Source organism: Myotis davidii, unplaced genomic scaffold, assembly GCF_000327345.1.
Source record: "Myotis davidii unplaced genomic scaffold, ASM32734v1 scaffold223, whole genome shotgun sequence".
Lineage (NCBI taxonomy): Eukaryota > Metazoa > Chordata > Mammalia > Chiroptera > Vespertilionidae > Myotis > Myotis davidii.
The window spans coordinates 2,031,931-2,052,922 of NW_006294609.1; the positions used below are offsets into that span (position 1 = coordinate 2,031,931).

General features: G+C 43.5%; 1 protein-coding gene across 1 annotated transcript in view; it reads left to right on the forward strand.

The window, feature by feature from the left end:
- The window catches only part of MPHOSPH9 (M-phase phosphoprotein 9), a 39,045-nt gene that overhangs the window by 713 nt on the left and 17,340 nt on the right, over positions 1-20,992 (forward strand). Inside the window, exons 2-13 of the mRNA XM_015567255.1 lie at positions 1,531-1,793; positions 3,852-4,005; positions 4,976-5,065; positions 5,260-5,783; positions 7,010-7,133; positions 8,327-8,417; positions 9,847-9,953; positions 12,940-13,062; positions 13,205-13,665; positions 14,166-14,321; positions 15,313-15,400; positions 17,355-17,570. Coding sequence (XP_015422741.1) covers positions 1,687-1,793; positions 3,852-4,005; positions 4,976-5,065; positions 5,260-5,783; positions 7,010-7,133; positions 8,327-8,417; positions 9,847-9,953; positions 12,940-13,062; positions 13,205-13,665; positions 14,166-14,321; positions 15,313-15,400; positions 17,355-17,570 — 2,241 coding nt within the window. The 5' untranslated portion in view covers positions 1,531-1,686. The remainder of the gene's footprint in view (positions 1-1,530; positions 1,794-3,851; positions 4,006-4,975; positions 5,066-5,259; positions 5,784-7,009; positions 7,134-8,326; positions 8,418-9,846; positions 9,954-12,939; positions 13,063-13,204; positions 13,666-14,165; positions 14,322-15,312; positions 15,401-17,354; positions 17,571-20,992) is intronic.

Sequence of the window (20,992 nt, forward strand, 5' to 3'; positions counted from 1 at the left end):
GTATATCAGGGTACCCCCCTCCTCCCCCCTTTAACCTTCACCCCTCACCCCGCGGGTGGCGAAGCATCGTCACATTTAAAGTGGTTTTCCGTCTGGATCTCCTGCATCCGGATGATCTCGGCCGGGGAGGAAGAGATGGGCTGCGGGTCCTCATCCCCAGGGAGCTTGTGGTTCTTTGTGGTGGAAGAGCGAGGTGATGTGCTTCCGGGCGTTTTGGTTGCCAGTTGGGAGGCGCAGCCCCTGGCGTTTTCAATACCCCATTTGTCGGCGGCGATGGGCCGAAGCCACTGGGGAGAAATCCATTGGGTTCGGCCCGGTGAACCTTGGCCTCCACACCTGTCCCTGAAGGACGCGGTTCCCTTCGTGAGATGACGCGGTTGAGGTTGTGCTTTGTGAAAACCAGGCCCTGGGAAGTGGGAGCCTAGAGGAACCGGAACACTAGATCACTTTTCTCGGTCTCACTCCCTAAACTTCACATTTTGTGAGCAGCAAGGTTTTCTTTTTGTCTTGTGTGTGTTTTTAAAATACGTGAATTTCCTAAGAAGGAGGCATATTGTTTGACTCTGTATACCTAGTGTCAGTTCAGTTTTAGTTGATCTGGCAAATAGTTTATTTTTAAAGAAGTAATGCATATACAGTGTACAAAAGGCCGTGGAGTGCAAAATGCATTCCTTCCACCCCACCTTCCAGCCGGTGGCAAACAACCATGGTGAACGGCTTAATCGGCTGTTTTTAAGACCAACTTAAATACTGAGTTCTTTGTCATCTACTCACTGTGTAAATCAATAAGCATGAATGCTTTGTAGAATTTATTAAGCAAATGGACATGTAAGTTGTTACCTAGTAGCATTGTGTCTAGAACCTTGATTATTAGACACATACAGTTCTGAAATCTTACCTGTAAAAGATGATGCTATTTTGCAGATCCACCCCTATTGTATATTTTTGTTGAGATATAATTCACATACCATAAAGTTCATTCTTTTAAAGTATACAGTTCATTGGGTTTTAGTATATTCATAGAGTTGTGCAACTATCACCACTATGTAATTCCAGAACTTTTCATTGCCCCCAAAAGACACCCATACCTGTTTAGGTCACTCTCATTCTCCCCTTTCCTCACCTGGCAAACATTCATCTACTTTCTGTCTCTGTAGATTTGACTATTCTAGATATTTTGTATAAATGGGATCATACAATATGTGGTCTTTTACTGAGCTTCCTATAATGTTTTCATGGTTCACATTGTAGGATGTTCATCCACATTGTAGCATATCTCAGTACTTCATTCCTTTTATTAGTACTTCATTCCTTTTTATGGCTGAAAAGATTCCTTTATACCACCACATTCATTTATGCATTCATCACTTGATGGGTATTTGGGTTGTTTCTGCATTTTGGCTATTGGAAATGATGTTGCTCTCCGTAATGTAGACCTGTATAAAAGGATCACAGTTGCCAAAGTTACGAAGAGATAGTTGCTAGGTTTAGTGGCTTTTTAGTAGTATTTTTCCCCCCATTCATTTTCAGAGTCTTGGGAACTTAGGATATCTCACAGTTCTGAATGTTAGCAACTGAAAATGCCTGTAGACGATGAAGCATCTGAAGATGACCCGGATTCAGTTTCTTCAGACAGTGAAAGAACCTGCACTTTCAAATGAGAGAGCATAACAATTTCTGTCCACTATGGAAGATGCTGACTTGGTGAAATCCTTACAAAAAACCTCATCTTCTGTAGAATCTGATATAAAAAATTCTCCCTACTCTCTTGGACTGAACTTAAGTACTAATAGGTAAGAATGGGATAGATTTTTAAAAAGTGTATTAACAAATAAAAATAAATTTATTTGCATAGATTACCAATTTATCCAAATAGTGTCATAGTTACTGATTTGCACTAAAAAATAAAACAAAATTATGATCAGGAATTGTTCAGGGACAGATAAGAATAGTTTTAGAGCTTCCATGATTTTATTTCTGCCAGAGGTATGTACTTTTGCATGGGGAACTGTGAGAAAGAACTTGTTTTTGCTAGTTGCAGTGGTCTTTATACCTTTTTTTGGTTTTCAGTAAATTACAAGAACATCATTAAAATTTAGTTGCCTAAATATTATTTCAGTTTAAAAAAAATTGATTTCAGAGAGGAAGGAAGAGGGAGAGAGAGAGATAGAAACATCAATGATGAGAGAGAATCATTGATCGACGACTGCCTTCTGCATGACCCACACTGGGAATCAAGCCCTCAACCCAGGCATGTGCCCTGACCAGGAATCCAACCATGACCTCCTGGTTTATAGGTTGATGCTCAAACCATTGAGCCATGCCGGCTGGGCAATTTCTACATTTTTAAGATAACATGATCAATAATGTTTAATATTGCAGAAATAGCTCACCAATCTGGAAGAAGCAATTAAAGTTGAATACTAGGAAGTAAGAAAAAAACAAAAAACACCTCATACCAAGCCGACAAAATAGGTTCCGCCAAACAATGCATTTTATTTTTAAAACGATCTCGTTTGGTTTGTTCTGATCAGAGCCTGTTCACTCTGATTGTGTACATAGTCTGACAAGCTTGATTACTTAGTTTCTAAATTTACAGTAGCTGAAAACCAGGAAAGAGGCAGGGGCTGTTAGAGGAGGTCAGCTATAAAAAGCAGGCACAATGAAGTGTAAGAGGCAGTCTGGTGCCTGCTGTTAAAGGGGCAAATGCCTTTACACACAATAGGAGGAAGCATAAATTAAAGGAGGGCACAGGAAACAAACCAGGCGTGGGAGGTGGTCCAGAGAGATGTCTGCCTGATAATCTCGACCCACTGCCAAAAGCTGGCCCTGCACTAGTTTCCTGTGCCGCCGGGCCCCTGGGAAGCCCACTTCCAGAACCTAGTGTTGTATTTGCTGCAGGAGCCAACCTACATGTGCCTTTCTAGTGAAAATTACGCAGCTGAGCTTGCCTCTCTTTTCACTGCGACTGGAGCTAAACTGGCCAAATTCAAATTGGGTTAATATAAATCCCTGGTGGACAACAGATTCTGTGCTTCTATCCTTCGAATTTTTATTAATATTTTCTCTGCTTCTAATTCTGTTTTGCTGTTATTTTCATTAGTGTCCTCTCTCTCACACATTCTTAGTGAAACAAAGCAGAGTGCCGCCGGAGAAATGAAATGGCCTTTCAGCGATTGGAATTTAAATAAATGTTAATGTCGTAATTATGCTTTTTGTGTTTGTATGAAACAAATCTGAAATGAATTCATCTCCAGTTTGGAAAGGCAGTCCTCCTGGAGAGAATCAGTGGTATTTTGCACACTGAATAGGCTAAATTCGTCCTGAATATTTGGTGCTAATTTGCTTGGCACAACTTTTATTCAGAGATGTGCAAAGATAAGCATCAGCTTATCACGCCAAATTAGAGGGATCCAGTGAACAAGACTCCACTGTCATTCTGGACAACGGGGGGTTTGGGGGGAGAATTTCATTACAATAAGGGGCTGTTCTTAAAGGGGCAAGCAGTCCTCTGCAATAATTTAGATCAGAGGGGCTGGAGTGGGGCTGGAGGTGTTGCTTATTATTGTTTAGCAGAAACTTTTGTTTTCTGCTGGAACTTCCGAGTATCCTCTCACTTTTGAAACAGGCCTTTCTGTTGTGTTCTTTTAAAAAAATTAAATGCTGTCTGTCTTTTTACTGCTATTTTTCTTTCGTGGGCAAACTTGTGATCAGATTTGCAACAAATGAAGTGCCATTAAGAAGGATTAAATATCAGTGGTTTGTACTGCTCTGCTAAATCTTGAACTGCTGAATTATTCAACACTCTGGTAGAATGAGGAAAACCATTTGAATTATTTATGTTTCAACAGAAGTAGCCCCCACCTTAGTACAAATGGGGTATCCTCTTTCTCAGGGAAGACCAGACCGGCCGTAACTCAAGGCACAGGTGAAGCCCTCACCTCTTTCATGCAAGAGCTACAGCACAGCGGGAGGACTGACTCGGAGCTTTGGAAAAACTGCGAGGTATCTAGTTTTGTTTTGTTTTTTTGAATTTTAAAATAACTATAAAGGTACCTCTATGTAAGTCTGCATTGTTAGAAATGGCTATCCTGTAGCGCATGACACTGAAGTTAGTGCTAAAGTAAAGTGACCGGATATATTAACGGGAATGATACTGAATGAATGTGAAAAAGACAGTGAGAAGTGTGTCTCAAGAACATGTTCGTGATTAGACAGAAAAGCCAGCGACTTTGGTGTGTATTGAGCAGGGGGCAGAGAGGATGAGAGGGGGTGCAGGTGTGGGGCCAGATCCGGCAGGGCCGGGAAGGAATGGTAGGAAAGACAGTGGGAGGCTTTACCCAGGGCAGCCCGCGTTCATGGCCGCTGCTGTGACATTGTAGGTTATTGCGTGTAGTCCATGACGGAAAGCACAGCGGCCGGCCAGTCACAGGAGCACTAACTGCTCTGGGGAGGCGGGTGGGTCAAGACCTAAACAGGCTGGGAAGAGTCGCAGGCCAACTCGGGGGTTTTTAGTCCTTTTTCAGCTGTACAGCTTTAAACTCTTCAATACCCAACTTTAAAAAGGTGTTTTTACACAAATAGATTAGGAGCTAAAACTTCATAATACCAAACGATTTCTTGTTTTAAGATGTGGGATTCTTTTTGGGAGTGTAAGTCACTGTTAAGAAAATCCTTAGTTGTTATGAGACAACTGTAAGGTGCCCCTACCCATTCTTATTCAATCCAAAATGATAACAGAGAACATCAGGGTAAGATGCCAGTTGGAAAAGGAAGATTTACCCCACAAGAAAGGGGTCCCCAAGCCTATGAGCTTGTATTTTTACATTAAACATGGTTTTACAACTATTTAATTCCACTTACAAATTTTACATTAAAAATACATTGTTAAAAAGACCCTTTCCTACTGGAGGGATTTTTCTGTGAAATATTGGGTTAGAAATGATCCTTAACTAAAATATTGTGTAATTATTAGGCCAGGTGGTTACAGCTATTCAACTTGGTGGAAAAACAGTGCCAAGAACAGATAGCGGCCCAGCAGGAGCAGTTCCACAACCAAGTCCAAGTAAGTTGTTATTTACACGGGCGTCTTGTTAGGCGTAAGATATGTACTTTATATCAACTTTGTTTATAAACTGAAGATAAAACGTGGATTATCTTTAGAGTAATACCGTATTTTGAACACTATTTTCATACCATTTATAAAAGTGTCATGTTTAATATACTTTCTTACCTAAACCCGTCACGTGTTATTTTCAGCGGGTCCAGAAGGAAATAAAGAATTTAGTCAAGTTACAGAGCAGCAATGCTTCGCGGGCTTCCTGTGACAGAAGTTCTCTGAGCGAACACGTCTCTTCAGGAAGGCAGATGGGGTTCTTTTCTGAAAACAGTGACAGAAATGAGTCTGTCCTCAGTTACCCAAAGCCCAAAGAACCTGAAATGCAGCAGGAAACATCCCCATCACAGCCAGACTGCAATGTGGACAGCAGCTCAGTGAGCAGTGGCTATGGGACCTTTTGTGTCTCGGAGTTAAATACCTGCACGTCTAAGTGCCCCCAGGAGTTCATGGAGCACACGGAGGCTTCGGCGGGGCAGTGCGGGGTGCCAGCCGTGCAGACCTCGTCTCCTGTGGATGGTGGAAAACACAAGCGTTTCTACATCCATTCTCCCCAAGAGTTCAGTGACTCGCTGAAGGAAGACATTTCCATTTTTCCTGGTGATTTTGAACACAAGTTTCTCGGTGAAAGTAAGATTTTGGAAGTGTACAGTGGAAACACAAGTGGGTAAGTAGAGTTTCTGCATCATTTGAGGGGCGTTTTCTTGTTTAATACACTTAGAATCTAGCAGATAAAGCTCCTTTTCGTAGAATGAGATGCATTTGAACATTTATCTGTTTTACCAAAGTCTTTCAGTTAGTGCCTGTGGAAGCTGGAATAAACAAAGCACAGTATGTACTAATGATTCCCTTTTTTTTCTTAACATATTTTTATTGATTTTAGAGAGGAAGGGAGAGGGAGAGAGAGAGAGATAGAAACATCAGTGATGAGAGAAAATCATTGATTGCTGCCTCCTGCACGCCCCACACTGGGGATCAAGCCCGCAACCCAGGCCTGTGCCCTGACGGAACGGAACCGTGACCTCCTGGTTCATAGATTCATGCTCAACTACTGAGCCACCTGAGTCGGGCTCTTCCCATTTGCAATGTTATGAGACTACTAAACCCTTAAGGTGGGAGGGAGGCCTTGCCAGAAAAATGCCTTCTAGGATTTCTAGTCACTATAAACTTGCTCAGAATGGTAGTATAGGACTATGTCAACAATGGGATTTTGTTACACATGTTTATGTAATTGGAAATCAAAAATTATACACAAGCAAGAAGCATTTTTCTCAGACTGTTGAGATCTTGCTTCCAGGCATGATATAAAATATAAACTTTATATCTTATTAAAAAAATTATACACAAGCATACTTGATTTTGTGTGTCTTTTTATATATAAGAAGAGACTTGTAAGTTTAACAACATTGTGATTGACCCAGGGACTTTTTAGTAAAGGAACTGTAGCTGAATGTTTGTAAAACAAAAAATCATTTAAAATTATGTAGATTCCCCTCAATTTCCAGTTTTGTATCTCTGAAATGTGCCACAAAGTCAGGTGTGCAGCCAGAGCAGCCAGTCTTGTGCACATGCAGTGTAGTTATTAGTCCATGGGAATAAATGTGCTCACTGTAGAGATAGATTTAGGCCTGGAAGCGTCGCTGCGTGGTTTTGCTTTGGTTGACGGCTATAGACTGTATGTACTGCTGATCGCGGTTGGTCTTTTAGTTCATTTTGCCTTTGGGAATGAGAAACTGGAAAAAGAAATGTAGGTGAATCCATAATGTCCATCCGCCCTTTTCTCTTAGAAAACAACTCAGAGCCCTTTCCACTGATACGGTGTCGGCGTGTATTTAGTTTCTCATGGGATGGATGACACCTAAAGAGTCATTTTGGTTTTCTCTTTTGAAGTAGTAAGGCGATAACATCATGGGCGCAGAAGCTGAAGCAGAACCACCCGAAGGGAGCCCATGCCGAAGAGGGGTGTCCCCAATCCACGCAAGGAACCGAGCAGCCCCAGAAAGTGCTGGTGGACAAGGTGGGTGCTGGTGGACAAGGTGGGTGCCGGTGGAGAAGGTGGGTGCTGGTGGAGAAGGTGGGTGCTGGTGGACAAGGTGGGTGACTGTCATGTCACTCTTGGTTTCCTGCCTGCTCACCGCACAGATGTCATGGTCAGTTTGTTCCGTTGACATCTCTGCCTTTTGGCGGCACAGAGGAGTGGAAGCAGTGATTGGCCCTAAGTCTTGCTTCTTTCCCAGAAATCAAAACTAACGAGGGAGAAAATACTAGAAAAAATGAACTGTTTTGTAAAGGCCCTAATTCTTTTTCAACTGCAGATGTCACATTTAAACCGAGTCATTCATTTCATTGTTTTTTAAAAACCCTCAGGGAGGCCAGTGGTTGAGCGTGGAAGGTTCGATTCCCCTATTCCCCGATTCTCCGATTCCCCGTCAGGACACATGCCTACGTTTCGGGCTCAATCCCCCAATAGGGGGGTTTCTTTCTTTCCCTCTCCCTTCCTCTCTCTGAAATCAATAAAAAAATATTTTTAAAAAAGATGTAGCTGAACCGGTTTGGCTCAGTGGATAGAGCGTTGGCCTGCGGACTCTGGAGTCCCAGGTTCGATTCCGGTCAAGGGCATGTACCTTGGTTGCGGGCACATTCCCACTGGGAGACGTGCAGGAGGCAGCTGATTGATCTCTCTCATCGATGTTTCTGGCTCTCTGTCCCTCTCCCTTCTTCTCTGTAAAGAATCAATAGAATATATTTTTTTAAAAAAGAAAAGATGTAGTCTACTATTTAAAGTTCATATTAATTATTGTGGTTTTCAGAGTTGATCTGATTTAATGTAGTTTGAATGATAAGGTGAATTATTATAGCTCTTACATTCATTTTTATACCAAAGGACTTTAATTCTAGGCACCTCACATTTCTTTTGCAAGTAGATGGCAAATTATTAACACATTTTCCTGCCAAACTCATTGAATAGCACCTGCTCCTAGTTTTCTCCTCTCAGGTCTGCAGAAAACTCAAATTAACTTTTCTAACTTATATAGGAAAAGAGAATTATTTGCTGTTAAATTCCCGTTGTTTTGCATTCTTGCAACCAGAGGGCCAGCCAGGTGTTGTGCACGGACCCCTGACAGGTCCCTGCGCCAGCTTTGACCTTGGTCAGCAGTCTGTGCCTGGGGTGTTTAGCTGGCAGCTCACAGTTGTCCTCTTGAATTGCAGTTGGAGTTCGCTGCTGCTACACCACCTCATGCTTTTTACCTCAGTAAGCCAGACGAAAGCCCCAATTTTTGGATGTCTGATTCAGGACCAGGTATGAAACTTACATGTTTAAAGACCCCCCCCCCCTTTTTCCTTTTTAATAACAACTGCATTTCCCAGCGGGGAGACTCATGTGGTCTTACAGAGTGGTCTCTGTAAGTGAACACATGGTAGCTGTAGCTTCCTTACTTGGTGTCTGCCTACTGTCAGGATAGATGCGTTTCTGCAGGTATTTCTTTCTTTCTTTTTTGTTGCTGTTTTGTTGTTAATCCTAACCGGAGGATATTTTTCCATTGATTTTTAGAGAGAGTGGAAGGGAGAGGGGGAGAGACACACATGGATTGGTTGCTTCCCGCACACGCTACGCCCGCCTGGGGCTGAGGAAGAGCCTGCAGGTATTACAAATAGCACAGAAATGGCCTTAGCATTTTCGTGGTGCCTCAAAATGAACGGAATGCAAACTCTGGGAGCCATTCTCCACGCTCTACTTTAGTTCTAACGGTTTTACATGGTGGCTCCGTTTCCACACTCCTGCATCAGTTCATCGGCAGGAATTAGCTTTATCTTCTGAAAACTGTGCTACCCCAACCACCTTCACCCTAATGGAGCCCCATCACCTGTCACCTGGGCTTCTGCGACTTTTTCCCTGCCTCCCTGCGCTCATCTTTCCATCTGTGCTCAGCGCAGTAGCCAGCCACCTGCTCCTTGTGACTCCTCGGCTCTAACCTCTGTTAGGCCTTGGAGAGTCTGTGAGGCCTATGGAGGCCTGCGAGAACCTGCCCTGCACGCTCTGACCTCACACTCTGGCCTCATTTCACGCTCTGCCGCTCTCTGCCTTTCTCTGCTTGGGCAGGGAGGCTGTTGGTCCACAAAGTTCTCATTCAGGGCTTTTGCATGGGCTGCTTTCCGAACTTGGAATGTTCTGCCCCCCTCATATGTGGCTAAAATGGCCAACTCCTTAATTGTTACTCTGCAGTGAGCCAACCCTGACAACCCTGTCCAAAACCAGCACCTTCCCCTCCCCCAATTACATATTCCCTTCTCTGGATTTTTAAATTTTACCAACTGAGTGGACACCACCCTCTAACTTCCTGTGATTTTCCTGTTGTTTGGGTCTCAGTCTCCCTGCGCCCAGCCTGGCACAGTAGATGCTCAATAAATATTTAAATTATTGAATTCTTTACATTGCTTCCATATAAGTCTGTACTATTCAGAAAGAAATTGTTGTGTTTAAATTTTTTTAATTATGCTAGTTGATCTTGACTTGTAACATATTTCAACTTTAAATACTTGGATCATGAAGTCAGGACTCTTACATGGTAAGGCATTCATGTCAACTGTTTTCCGTCCAATGAAACTTTTCGTATTCAGATAGACAAAGGCTAGTTACTTCCAGATTTTCGTTTTCTTTAGGTAGAAATGTTACCCTAGAATCACTATTGTTCTGTCTCTTCTCGCTTCTCTTCTGTGTGCCTGCGCAGGCCTGACACACTGGAGACTGGAGGAGAAGGACACGTACCACTCTCTGCCCGAGGTCACGGACAAGCCCTTTGCCCCGTCCTCCTCCCCGCAAGTGTCAGCCAGCCTGGTAAGTCAAAACGTGTGTGTGTTTGCATTGTCACATGGTAGATAAGTACTTGACTTCATTATACACGTTGTGTTTTTCACTTTCCGACGCAGATAAGAAAGCATGGGCATTAAATCATTGTCATCTGCTCTCAGTTTCTGTCTGTCATTGCCTATGTGATCTTAGGAAAGTTACTTAAGAGTGGGATTAAAAATGCCCAGTGACCCTGGCTGGTGTGGCTCAGTTGGTTGGGCATCATCAGGTGCACTGAAGGGTTCCAGGTTCAATTCCCGATCAGGGCATATTTCTAGGTTTTGGGTTTGATCCCTCCTAGTAGGGGCACATGTGAGAGGCAACCAATTGATGTTTCTCTCTCTTTCTCTTCCTCTCTCTCTAAAAATCAATAAAACATGTCCTCAGGTGAGGATTTAAAAAAAAAAAAGCTCATGAGTGCTTTGTGAAAGTAAATGAGGTGGTTTTGTGCCTACTATTTAAATACAGTAGGCCTGTCCTAACTGGTTTGGCTCAGTGGATAGAGCGTTGGCCTGCGGACTGAAGGGTTCCAGGGTCGGTTCCGGTCAAGGGCATGTACCTTGGTTGCAGGCACATCCCTAGTAGTGGGTGTGCAGGAGGCAGCTGATTGATGTTTCTCTCTCATCAATGTTTCTAACTCTCTATCCTCTCCCCTTCTCTCTGTAAAAAATAAATAAAATATATTTAAAAAAATACAGTAGGCCCATAGATAAACTTTTCCTGCTCTCAGGCCTGGTTTGACTCTGTACCCTGTTACACCCTCCCACTAATCCATTTGTATTCCAGTGCTGAACAGTTTAATTGGTATTAATTTTCTTTGAGCAAGAAATGTAAATACTTTGTTTATTTCAGAATAAAGAAATACAGCTCTCCAATATGTGCACATCAAGGTACATACTTCACTTCTTGTTTTGATTAGGTGATGAGGGAAGAGTAGTTTGGGAAAAGGAGAGATACCATTAAAGTAACCAGGAGAGCTGAGCCTGAGTGACAGCCATAGACAGCTGTGGCAGACGGGGTCTTCAGAGGAAGGAGCAAAAAGCCAGATAACCCCAGGGAGGAAGGAAGGGTGGGACGTGTGACTGAGGGGCTGGGAGCCTGAGTGGGCTCTGCTTACAGGGCTGCCTGTGTGTTCCTTGATCTGCAACCTCAGTAATTAATGCTGTATTTGTTGGCTCTAAGATGCCATCCATTTGAAGATTTTCTGTGTGATAGGCTACCAAGAAAAGAATTTACCAATTAAACTGATGCAATGCTTTCTTTTTTTTTTAATAAACTCTTTTTTAAAAATATTTTTTTATTGATTTCAGAGAGGAAGGGGGAGGGGTGAGAGAGAGAAACATCAAAGATGAGAAAGGATCATTGACTGGCTGCCTCCTGTGTGCCCCCTACTGGGGATGGAGCCTGCAACCCAGGTATGTGCCTTTGACCAGAATCAAACCCGGGAACCTTTAGTCTGCAGGCCAGCGCTCTATCCACTGAGCCAAACCAGCCAGGCCTGCAGTGCTTTCTTATCACTTAGAATTTCTATTGTTTTCTTACAAAAAGAGCTTGTGATTAAAGATAGATTTTTATCATGTAAGCCTTATATGTACTTAGAAAGGAAAATGTAAGGGAAATACATTGGTTCAAACTTCCTCACCTGCAGAGGCTCACCCTCCTTTTCCATCCCAGTGTGGGTATCTGTTTTCCCACCTACTGTTTCCTTCGTGACATGGCATTCCTTCCTTGATGCTGCGGGGACCTGACTCCCAGATGGCACAGCTGCTGCGCATGCCTGCTCCTGTCCCTTCATAGCGGCTCCCAGGCTTCCTTGTAGTCTCAGCACACCTTTGTGGCCACGTGGATGGCTTTGGTATTTGCTTATGAGCAGGCAATGACATATCACAGCTGCTGTTTGACTGGCAGTAGTTACAAGATGCCAGTTACAAGACCTCATTTCAGAGATGTTACAATATGAAGAGAAGAGAAATCATCAAAGTGGTGGCACATGGGAGCTTGTACCACCGTGAGCTCTGAGTGGAATAGCTGCAGCCAGCGGGCAGAGCTGAGGCTGGAGCCAGAGAGCTGCTGCTTGTCATGGGCCGTAAGACTTGAGGGCCTCTAAGTCATTGGTATATAAACCATCAAGTTTTAAAACGGGATTACAGAGAAATTTTTAGGGTTTACGTTTATCAAATTAATACCTTCCACACACACAACAATACAATGATCTTTTTCACAAGCTAGTAACGGGGTTGATTTAACAATATAGTTCCTGGTGCCCTGCAGCTGCTTTGGGCCTGGGAATGGGACTTGAGGTAAGGCTGTAGGATGAACTGCCTGGCAGTGTGTCCCTCCTGGAATTCAGTCTCATTTGACAGAATGGCCACAGGTCACACTTGACAAGGTTAAATGGTACCCGGCACTAGCTCCCACCTTGAAATAATTTGAGCCCTGGGTTTTTTCACTTGGAGCTTAGACGGTGGTGCAGTATTTCCAGCGCAGCGGAGCCCCGACGTCAAGCTGTAGAAACACCTTTTCTTGTCTGCCAGCTCCTAACGTGACCTAACCACATAGCTGAGGAGCTGCACCTCTTGGCAGCTGTCCCCATGAGTCTCAGGAAATCAGTCTGGCGAGAAGCGTCCTTGTCCTGCTTCATTCCTTCTTTCTCAAGTCTTGTCTTATCTCAGAACTCCTCATTTTGAGTAGGGGATGTCCAACGATTTTATTCTTTGAAAGTATTCTAGGCCATTAAGTAATGAGGTTGAGATGATTCCCTTTATATTTATTGTTGGGGGGGATAGGAAAACGTTCTCATTGTAAGAGAGACTCATTGTAATCAGTTTTACTTCCAAACCTTCATTATAAATCTGACAGCACAATGCTTAATTTATTAACAACCTTTAAAAAATCTCTTATGGTGCTGATCTTGATTTCAGAAAGCTTTTCTTCCTTGCTAATAGCATTGAAATAATTTTGTTTTGTGTTTAAGGCTAACAGTAGTAATGAGATGAAGCTTCCGTCACTGAGGGATATTTACCATAAAAAGCAAAGGGAAAACAAGCAGTTACCCGAGAGGAATCTCCCTTCTTCCAGCCCAAGCCATCCGCCCGAGGTAACGTGGCCCGCACTCTGCGGGGTGGAGGGAAGCTGCTTCCGACCCTCTGTGGGCTTTAGCGCGTTTCCCGGGAGGCCTGGCTGCTCACCTCCACAGCAGCCCGTGCGGAGGGGGAACCACGCTGTCTGCCTGTTTCCAGGTGCTGACTCTGGACCCAACGTTACACATGAAGCCAAGTGAGCAGATGGCGGGGACTCAGCCGCCAGGCTTTCTGAACGCCCTCCCGGACAGGATCTCCTTCTCGCCAGACTCCGTTCTGGAGCCCAGTGTGTCCAGTCGCTCTGACGTAGACTCCTTCTCGCAAGCAAGCAACGCCACCTCTCAGTTGTCTGGGTTCCCCAAGTGCCCTTCACGTGCAAAAGCCTCAACAGCGGCCTCTTGGAAAAATCACGCATTCCCAAACGAAAGCAGGACCAGCTCCACGTTCCCCTCAGTCTATACTGTCACTAGTCACGACCTCTCGGTCAACACCGTGGAAGAAGAAAACACTGTCATGGTAACTGCAGCCTCAGTCAGTCAGTCCCAGCTTCCAGGTACAGCCAACAGTGTCCCAGAATGCATTTCATTGGCTTCCCTGGAAGATCCTGTGCTATTGTCTAAGTATGTATTTCAGTGGATGGCCTGTAATACTAATCGATTTTCTGTGGTGTCTGCTTAAATGATGAAAGTGGTTTTTATTGAATTTCAGTAATGTATAAAACCTTAAGTTCAAAACAGAGATAGCATTTTTAAGGTAGACCATCTAAGAATTAAATAATGTAATCCAACTTGGATATATTATAATATATTGTGATGATAAATCACTTCTAAATCACGTGCCTCAGATTTTAATTTTTTTTTTAATTTTTATTGATTTCAGAATTACAAATGTGTCTTTATCCCCCCATTGTCCCCTCATTCCCCAGTCCTGCCCTCCATGTCTTGTTTTCTTATTTACTTGTTTTCTTATTTAACCACAAGGTGGTTAACTTGTGTATTGTCTGTTTATATTTTCTGAGTGCAAAGGGAAAAGGCTGTGTTTTTGCTCATGAGAATGACTGTTCTTTTGGGACAGAGGTGAGGAGACACTCTCCTAACAAGCCTTTCCCTCCTGCTGACAGCGTCAGGCAGAACCTGAAGGAAAAGCAGGCCCGGCACATAGCAGATCTTCGAGCTTATTATGAGTCAGAAATAAGTAGCTTGAAACAGAAGCTGGAGGCAAAAGAAATTTCTGCAGTTGAAGATTGGAAGAAAACCAATCAAATTCTTGTAGACAGGTAAAACTTAAAGCTTAACTATAGTTTAAAAAATATAATTTAATTTTTATAATTTAAAAATACAATCCAACTTGGCTATATTATAATATATTGTGATGATAAATCACTTGTAAATCACGTGCCTCAGATTTTGATTTTTTTTTAATTTTTATTGATCTCAGAGAAAGGGAGAGGGAGAGAGAAATCGAAACTTCACTGATGAGAGAGAATCATCGATTGGCTGCCTCTTGCACACCCCCTACTGGGGATTGCGGGCATGTGCCCTGACCTGGAATCAAACCAGTGACCTCTTGGCTCATGGGTCGATGTTCAACCACTGAACCATACTGGCCGGGTAGATTTGAAAATTTTAATACCAAAAACACGTTTTCCTAAGTAATTATTTTTACAGATTTGAACCAGCCTCTTAGAACACACTAATAACTGACATGCACGTAGGTACTTCCTGTGGGCTGAATGCTGAAACAGTTGAGCAGACCTTGTGTGTGTCAAGGAATGTCCCTTATGGGAGATGAGTGCTACACATGGATCCCTGATGAGAAGGTGATGACTAGCGCCCTTGGGCAGTGCTCCACCTTTTTTTGTACCAGACAGTTATCCTGTTAAAACAGCTGTAGGAACACAGGGGAGAATGGCCCTGTACTAGGGATAGCTTTGCATCCATCCCCTGATGGACACTGGGGCTGCTTCCACCTGTGGGTACTGTGAATGGTGCTGCTGTGAACATGGGATGGCAAGGAGGTATCTGTTCCTGTCTTGCGTTGTTGACTTAATCTTTCTTAGGGGTCTTTTTACATCCTTATTTTCTCTGACACTGTGCTGCCGTCAGGTCACTGAGGAGCATTTTACTAAAGCGGCGTCCTGAGTCTTGGCTGACGCGGAGAGCTGGTGTTTGTTACGTGCTGTCCTGGGGAGTCGGTTAGGTTTACAGAACACTTGTCAGGGAGAGGGCTTGACCTTCCAATTGTTTCATTTCAATTTATGGTCTTAGATGCGGTCAATTAGATGGTGCTCTGAATGAAGCCACTAGCCGTGTGAGGACACTTGAAAATAAGAATAACCTACTAGAAAGAGAAGTGGTAAGTAAGTATTCTATTTTTTGTTCTAGCGTCTTTTTAAAAAAAAAAATTTTTATTGTTTTCAGAGAGTGGGGGAGAGGGAGACAGAGATAGAAATATCAATGATGGCCCTAACTGGTTTGGCTCAGTGGCTAGAACATCGGCCTGCGGACTGAAGGGTCCCAGGTTTGATTCTGGTCAAGGGCATGTGCCTTGGTTGCAGGGTGGAGTGTGCAGTAGGCAGCTGATCGATGTTTCTCTCATCAGGGTTTCTAGCTCTCTATCCCTCTCCCTTCCTCGCTGTAAAAAAAATCAATAAAATATATTATTAAAAAAAGAAATATCAATGATGAAAGAGAATCATTGATTGGCTGCCTCCTGCACGCCCCCTACTGGGGATCAAGTCCCAAAACCAGGCGGATGCTTTATCCACAGAGCCAAATCGGCTAGGGCTGACTTTTTTTTTAAAAAAAATCCTCATCTAAAGACATGCTTAGAGAGAGGAGGGGTGGGAGAGGGGTACCTAGATTTTTTAGGTACCATGATAAGGAACATTAAGAAAAACTTAAGAGGGAAAAGTATTTTGACTTTCAACAGTATTTTGACTGTTGAAAGCTTCATCCTGATAGCTTTAGGTTTGATGCTTATAACTTTTTATTTTATTTTCTTTATTGAGAGAGAAGAGAAAGAGAGAGAGACAGACAGACAGACCTCAATGTGAGAAGCATTGATTGGTTGTCTTCCATACTCTCCCAACCAGGGATCGAACCCGCAACCTGGGTATGTGCCCTGACCTGCTCCAGCCAACTGAGCCACCCGTCCAGAGTTCCATTTTCTTATATAAATAACAAGAAATGCGTAAACTTTTGCTTTTAACTATATAAATTTTTTTCATATAGTACTAAGTTCTGTTCTTCTACACATAGCCTTATAAACAATCTTTTGGTGGAAAGTGTCAGTTATGTTTTATACACTGTTTCTTTGTTTTTGATGTTTTTAGTTATCTTTGTCTCCTCCTACACTCTAAACTTCATGAAGTCAGAGCTTGTCTTTCATGTTAATCTTCATTTCTAGCAACCCTAGTGCGCAGCACCTACTGGATATTCAAGAAATGATTGAGTGAATATTAACATGCATATTGAATTTTGTTTTCCTAGTAAGTGAGAGACTAGGGTAAGGAATGCATTTTTTTAAGCTTTAAATGTTAATGTAGGACAACAAATTCCAGCTGTACTTTCAGAGTCATTTCTCTAATAGCTGTGGTTATTTTCCTCGCTAAAGCGATCCACAGGTGAGTCCTAAAATCTGAATGCCTTGAACAGTGATTTTCAGTTCACATTTTATGATTAACTCACGGTAGCGTAATTCTGGTCTCCACCCCAGGCTATAGCAAAATAGCACATTTGCTGCCCAGCCAATATGGTTCAGTGGTTGAGCATCGACCTGTGTACCAGGAGGTCAGATTCCATTCCTGGTCGGGGCACATGCCCAGGTTGCTTCATCCCCAGTGGTGGGCGTGCAGGAGGCAGCCGATCAATGGTTCTGTCTCAATTGGTGTTTATATCTCTCCCCCCTCCCTTTCTCTCTGAAATTAATAAAAATACATAAAATTAAATTTGCTGATTTCCATTTTATGTTTTGCTTTATTATTTTATATTTTAATGCTCACAGTTTATTAGCTGCTATTGAAACATCCATTTTTTTTAGTGATATATTTATTTATTTATAGATTTCAGAGAGAAAGGAAGAGGGAGAGAGAGATAGAAACATTAATGATGAAAGAGAATCATTGTTTGGCTGCCTCCCGTATTCCTCACACTGGGGATGGAGCCCACAACCTGGGCATATGTACCCTGACCAGGAATCAAACCGTGACCTCCTGGTTCATAGGTCGACGTTCAGCCACTGAGCTACGCTGGTGGGTGAGACATCTATTTCTTATTAAAGACAATTGATTATCCTGTCTGTTTTGTAGAGTGATTTCAGAGAACGCCTCAGTGCAGCCAGCAGTGCCTCCAAAATCCTTCAGGAACGCATCGAGGAAATGAGAACAAGTAACAGAGAAAAAGACAACACCATCATTCGACTGAAGTGTAGGCTGCAGGACCTGGAGGAAGCGTTTGAGAATGCCTACAAACTCTCAGATGACAAAGACGCCAGACTGAAGCAGGAAAACAAAATGTTTCAAGATGTAAGTGACTTGGTGATGTGCTCAGCTAAAGTAACTTTAGATTCTGTACTTTTACAAGCTCTTAAGATTGGTTCCACGTTTAGTTTATTTTACATAACTTTGCTGTAGCTGCAAATACATACCTTCCCACGGTGTAGGTGGGTCTTTCTCGAAGCAGGAAGTGAGCTCTGAGACCAGGCTGTCGCTCCCTCCCACGCATGCCTTTGTCTCCGGCAGGCCCACTGGGAGCGGTCTGAAACCAGCATCCGTGTGTCTGGCAGGGCAGAGATTGAGAACGGGTTTGCTTAAACTTCTTCACTCTGATTTAATTTCACTTAAAATTGGATTTGTGTGGCACTGATGTGGGAGTAGGTTTCAGGTTGTATTTTTTTTCCCTCTTAAGTTTTTCTTTTTTTTTTTTTTTCTTAAGTTTTTCTTAATATTCCTTGTCATGGTACCTAAAAAATCTAAAAGTATTTTGACTGTTGAAAGCTTCATCCTGATAGCTTTAGGTTTGATGCTTGTTACTTTTAAAAAAATTTTTTATTTTCTTTATTGATTAAGGTATTACATATGTGTCCTTATCCCCCTATAGCCCCCTCCTCCCTGCTCATGCCCTCACCCCCCTGGTGTCTGTGTCCATTGGTTATGCTTATATGCATGCATACAAGTCCTTTGGTTGATTTCTCTCCCTTACCCCCACCCTCCCCTGCCTTCCCTCTGAGATATGACGGTCTGATCGGTGCTTCTGTCTCTGGACCTGTTTTTGTTCATCAGTTTATGTTGTTCATTATATTCCACAAATGAGTGAGATCATGTGATATTTATCTTTCTCCAACTGACTTACTTCGCTTAGCATAATACTCTCCTGGTCCATCCATGCTGTTGCAAATTGGTTTTAAATTTTATTTTTATGAAACGCACATAAATGGTTTAAGTAGCGAAATTGGAAATGAAAAACAAGTCCTTCCCCCTCTCTGTACCTTGGAGTTCCCTACTCTGGAGGCCATTACCATCAGCTCTTTTAGCTGTTTCTTCCAGTATTTTCCTCCATGTTCCTAAATAGAAAGCTTACATTATTCTTTCTTGTTCCCGTCAAATCAGACGGTATATGACTTCCTTCTGTGCACCATTACAATTTAGCTTTCTTACACCATTTGCTCCCAATCCAAACCCCTCCCAATGTGGTTCACATGTTGAGCTGATGCGAAGGCACCTTCTCCTTCCCGCTGTGACGACTCTGGAATTGGGGCAGCTTTGCACCACAGTGTCCATTTTCATCGGCAGCAGCGTTTTTCCTCTGGTAGTAAGTGAAGTAATGGTATGGTTTCTAGTCAGCAGTGTCTTCCTTTGGAAATATGTGTGTCGTTGTTTATAGTTAGACTAGAGGCCTGTTGCACGAAGATTTGCGCAATAGGCCTTCCTTCCCCTGGCTACTGGCACCGATTTTCCTCTGGCACCCGGGACCCAGGCCTTTGGTTCGGCCGGAGCAGAGAAGCGTAGCCTGGAGCGGAGAAGCCTAGCGAGACTTGGCTTCTCTGCTCCAGCTGCAGCGAGGCTTGGCTTCTCTGCTGCGGCCGGAGCGGAGAAGCCAAGCCTCTTCAGTCTTCAGTCTTCGCTCGGGCCGGAGCCTTCAGTCTTCACTCTGCACCTGCATATGCAAATTAACCTGCCATCTTTGTTGGGTTAATTTGCATACACATCCTGATTGGCTGGTGGGTGTAGCAGAGTGATGACCAATTTACATATTTCTCTTTTATTAGTGTAGATCAGCATTCAGCATTTCTGCATCTTTGTGAATACTGTTCAGCGCTAAGCTGCCGTGTGCAGTGGTTACATTTCCTTTCTCTTACAACCTTTGTTTTTCCTAGAAGTGATAATTGCCCTGTTTTTCTGCCTGCCCAGTTTTCCATATGCCTAGCACTTGCACACACCCGCCCCCTCGCTTCAGACTGAACCGGTGTCTGTGAGGTCTGAGTGCAGGGTTCCTGCCTGGCCCTGCCTCCTCCTGGGCCCAGTCCTGGCTTCTTTCCTTCCTGGGATCCGCCCTGCTGTACGGGTCCTGCGTGTCCCTCGTGGGTGAAATCCTTGTTTTGCTAGAGTATATCTGAGAAAGAGAATGCAAGTGAGACACCTTTGGAGACCTCCTGTATCTGAAAACTTGAGTTTCTAGTCACATTTTACTTAGTTTTTAGAATAGTTTTGGATTTACCAGAAACGGTCAGCAGTGGGCTCTGGGGCAGTGGGGGAAGAAGTTGGGTTGGGTTTTTTTAAAGACTTTTCTTCATTCATTTTCTCATCATCCTGTCCATCGCCTCTCCTTCCCTGTCAGACGTGGGCTCCAGAGTTGCATTTTCTCCTTGTTCTTGTCACCTGTGTCCAGTGGCTGGGCTGGAGGTTGGCTGCTGTATGGGACGTGGAGGGTCCTGGACTCTGACCACTCTACCCAAGGACTGTGGCCAGGTCCCTGTGTCTGCCCTGTGCTTCCGCCCTGTCCACCACTGACCTGGGATTCAGCCTGCGCCCCCACGGTTGGGAAGGGGTCAAACTTGCCATCTGCTCCCCTTATTCAGGCCTGCTGCGGCTTCATTCGAACCTTCCGCCTGAGCTGTTACCTGTGTTCTCTTTACTGGCTCCATGGTTAATAGCGGGACCAGGATAAAAAGGAAACTGTGACAAATCTGTCTTCTTTAACCAGGAGGCTCACATAACTGTTTTTAAATAAGTTACCTTATTATAATAGACTTTCAGGATGGTACCTTACTCTGTGGAGCTAATTTAGCAAGGAATCGTATGCAGCAATTTGAGACAGAACAGTGCAAATACACTTTAATCTTTTGATCAATGGGCATTGACTAATAGTACTTTTTCTTTACTTTTTATTTTGCAATAAATTTAAGCTTACAGAAAACTTGCAAGAACTGTCATTCCTTTCACCTAGGATCTGATGTTACCATGTTGCCATATCTACTTGCCACGCACACATCATCTTTTTTCTCTCAGGGATTGGCGAGTAGGTCACAGACATCGTGCCTTTTACATCCAGCTTTCGGAGTGCATTTCCTGAGAACGAGGGCTTCCCATTCATAGTCACAGAGCAGTCATCACACCGGGAAATCCAGGTGGTGCAGTCGCGTCCAACTGTTCCTTCATGGCCTTGTTCCCAGCCCAGGGCCACGCCTTGTCTTCACGTCTCCTGGATTTTCAATTCCTTTGATCTGAAACTGTGTGTCAACATTCCCATTGTGACTTGGCATTTTTTAACCCTCATTCAAGGATATTTTCCCATTGATCTTTAGGGAGAGTGGAAGAGAGAGGGAAAGACAGAGAGAAACATCAATGTGAGGGAAATACATCGATTGGTTGCCTCCTGCATAAGCCCCGACCAGGGCCCAGGCCGGGGAGGAGCATGCAATCAAGGTACCAGCCCTTGACCAGAATCG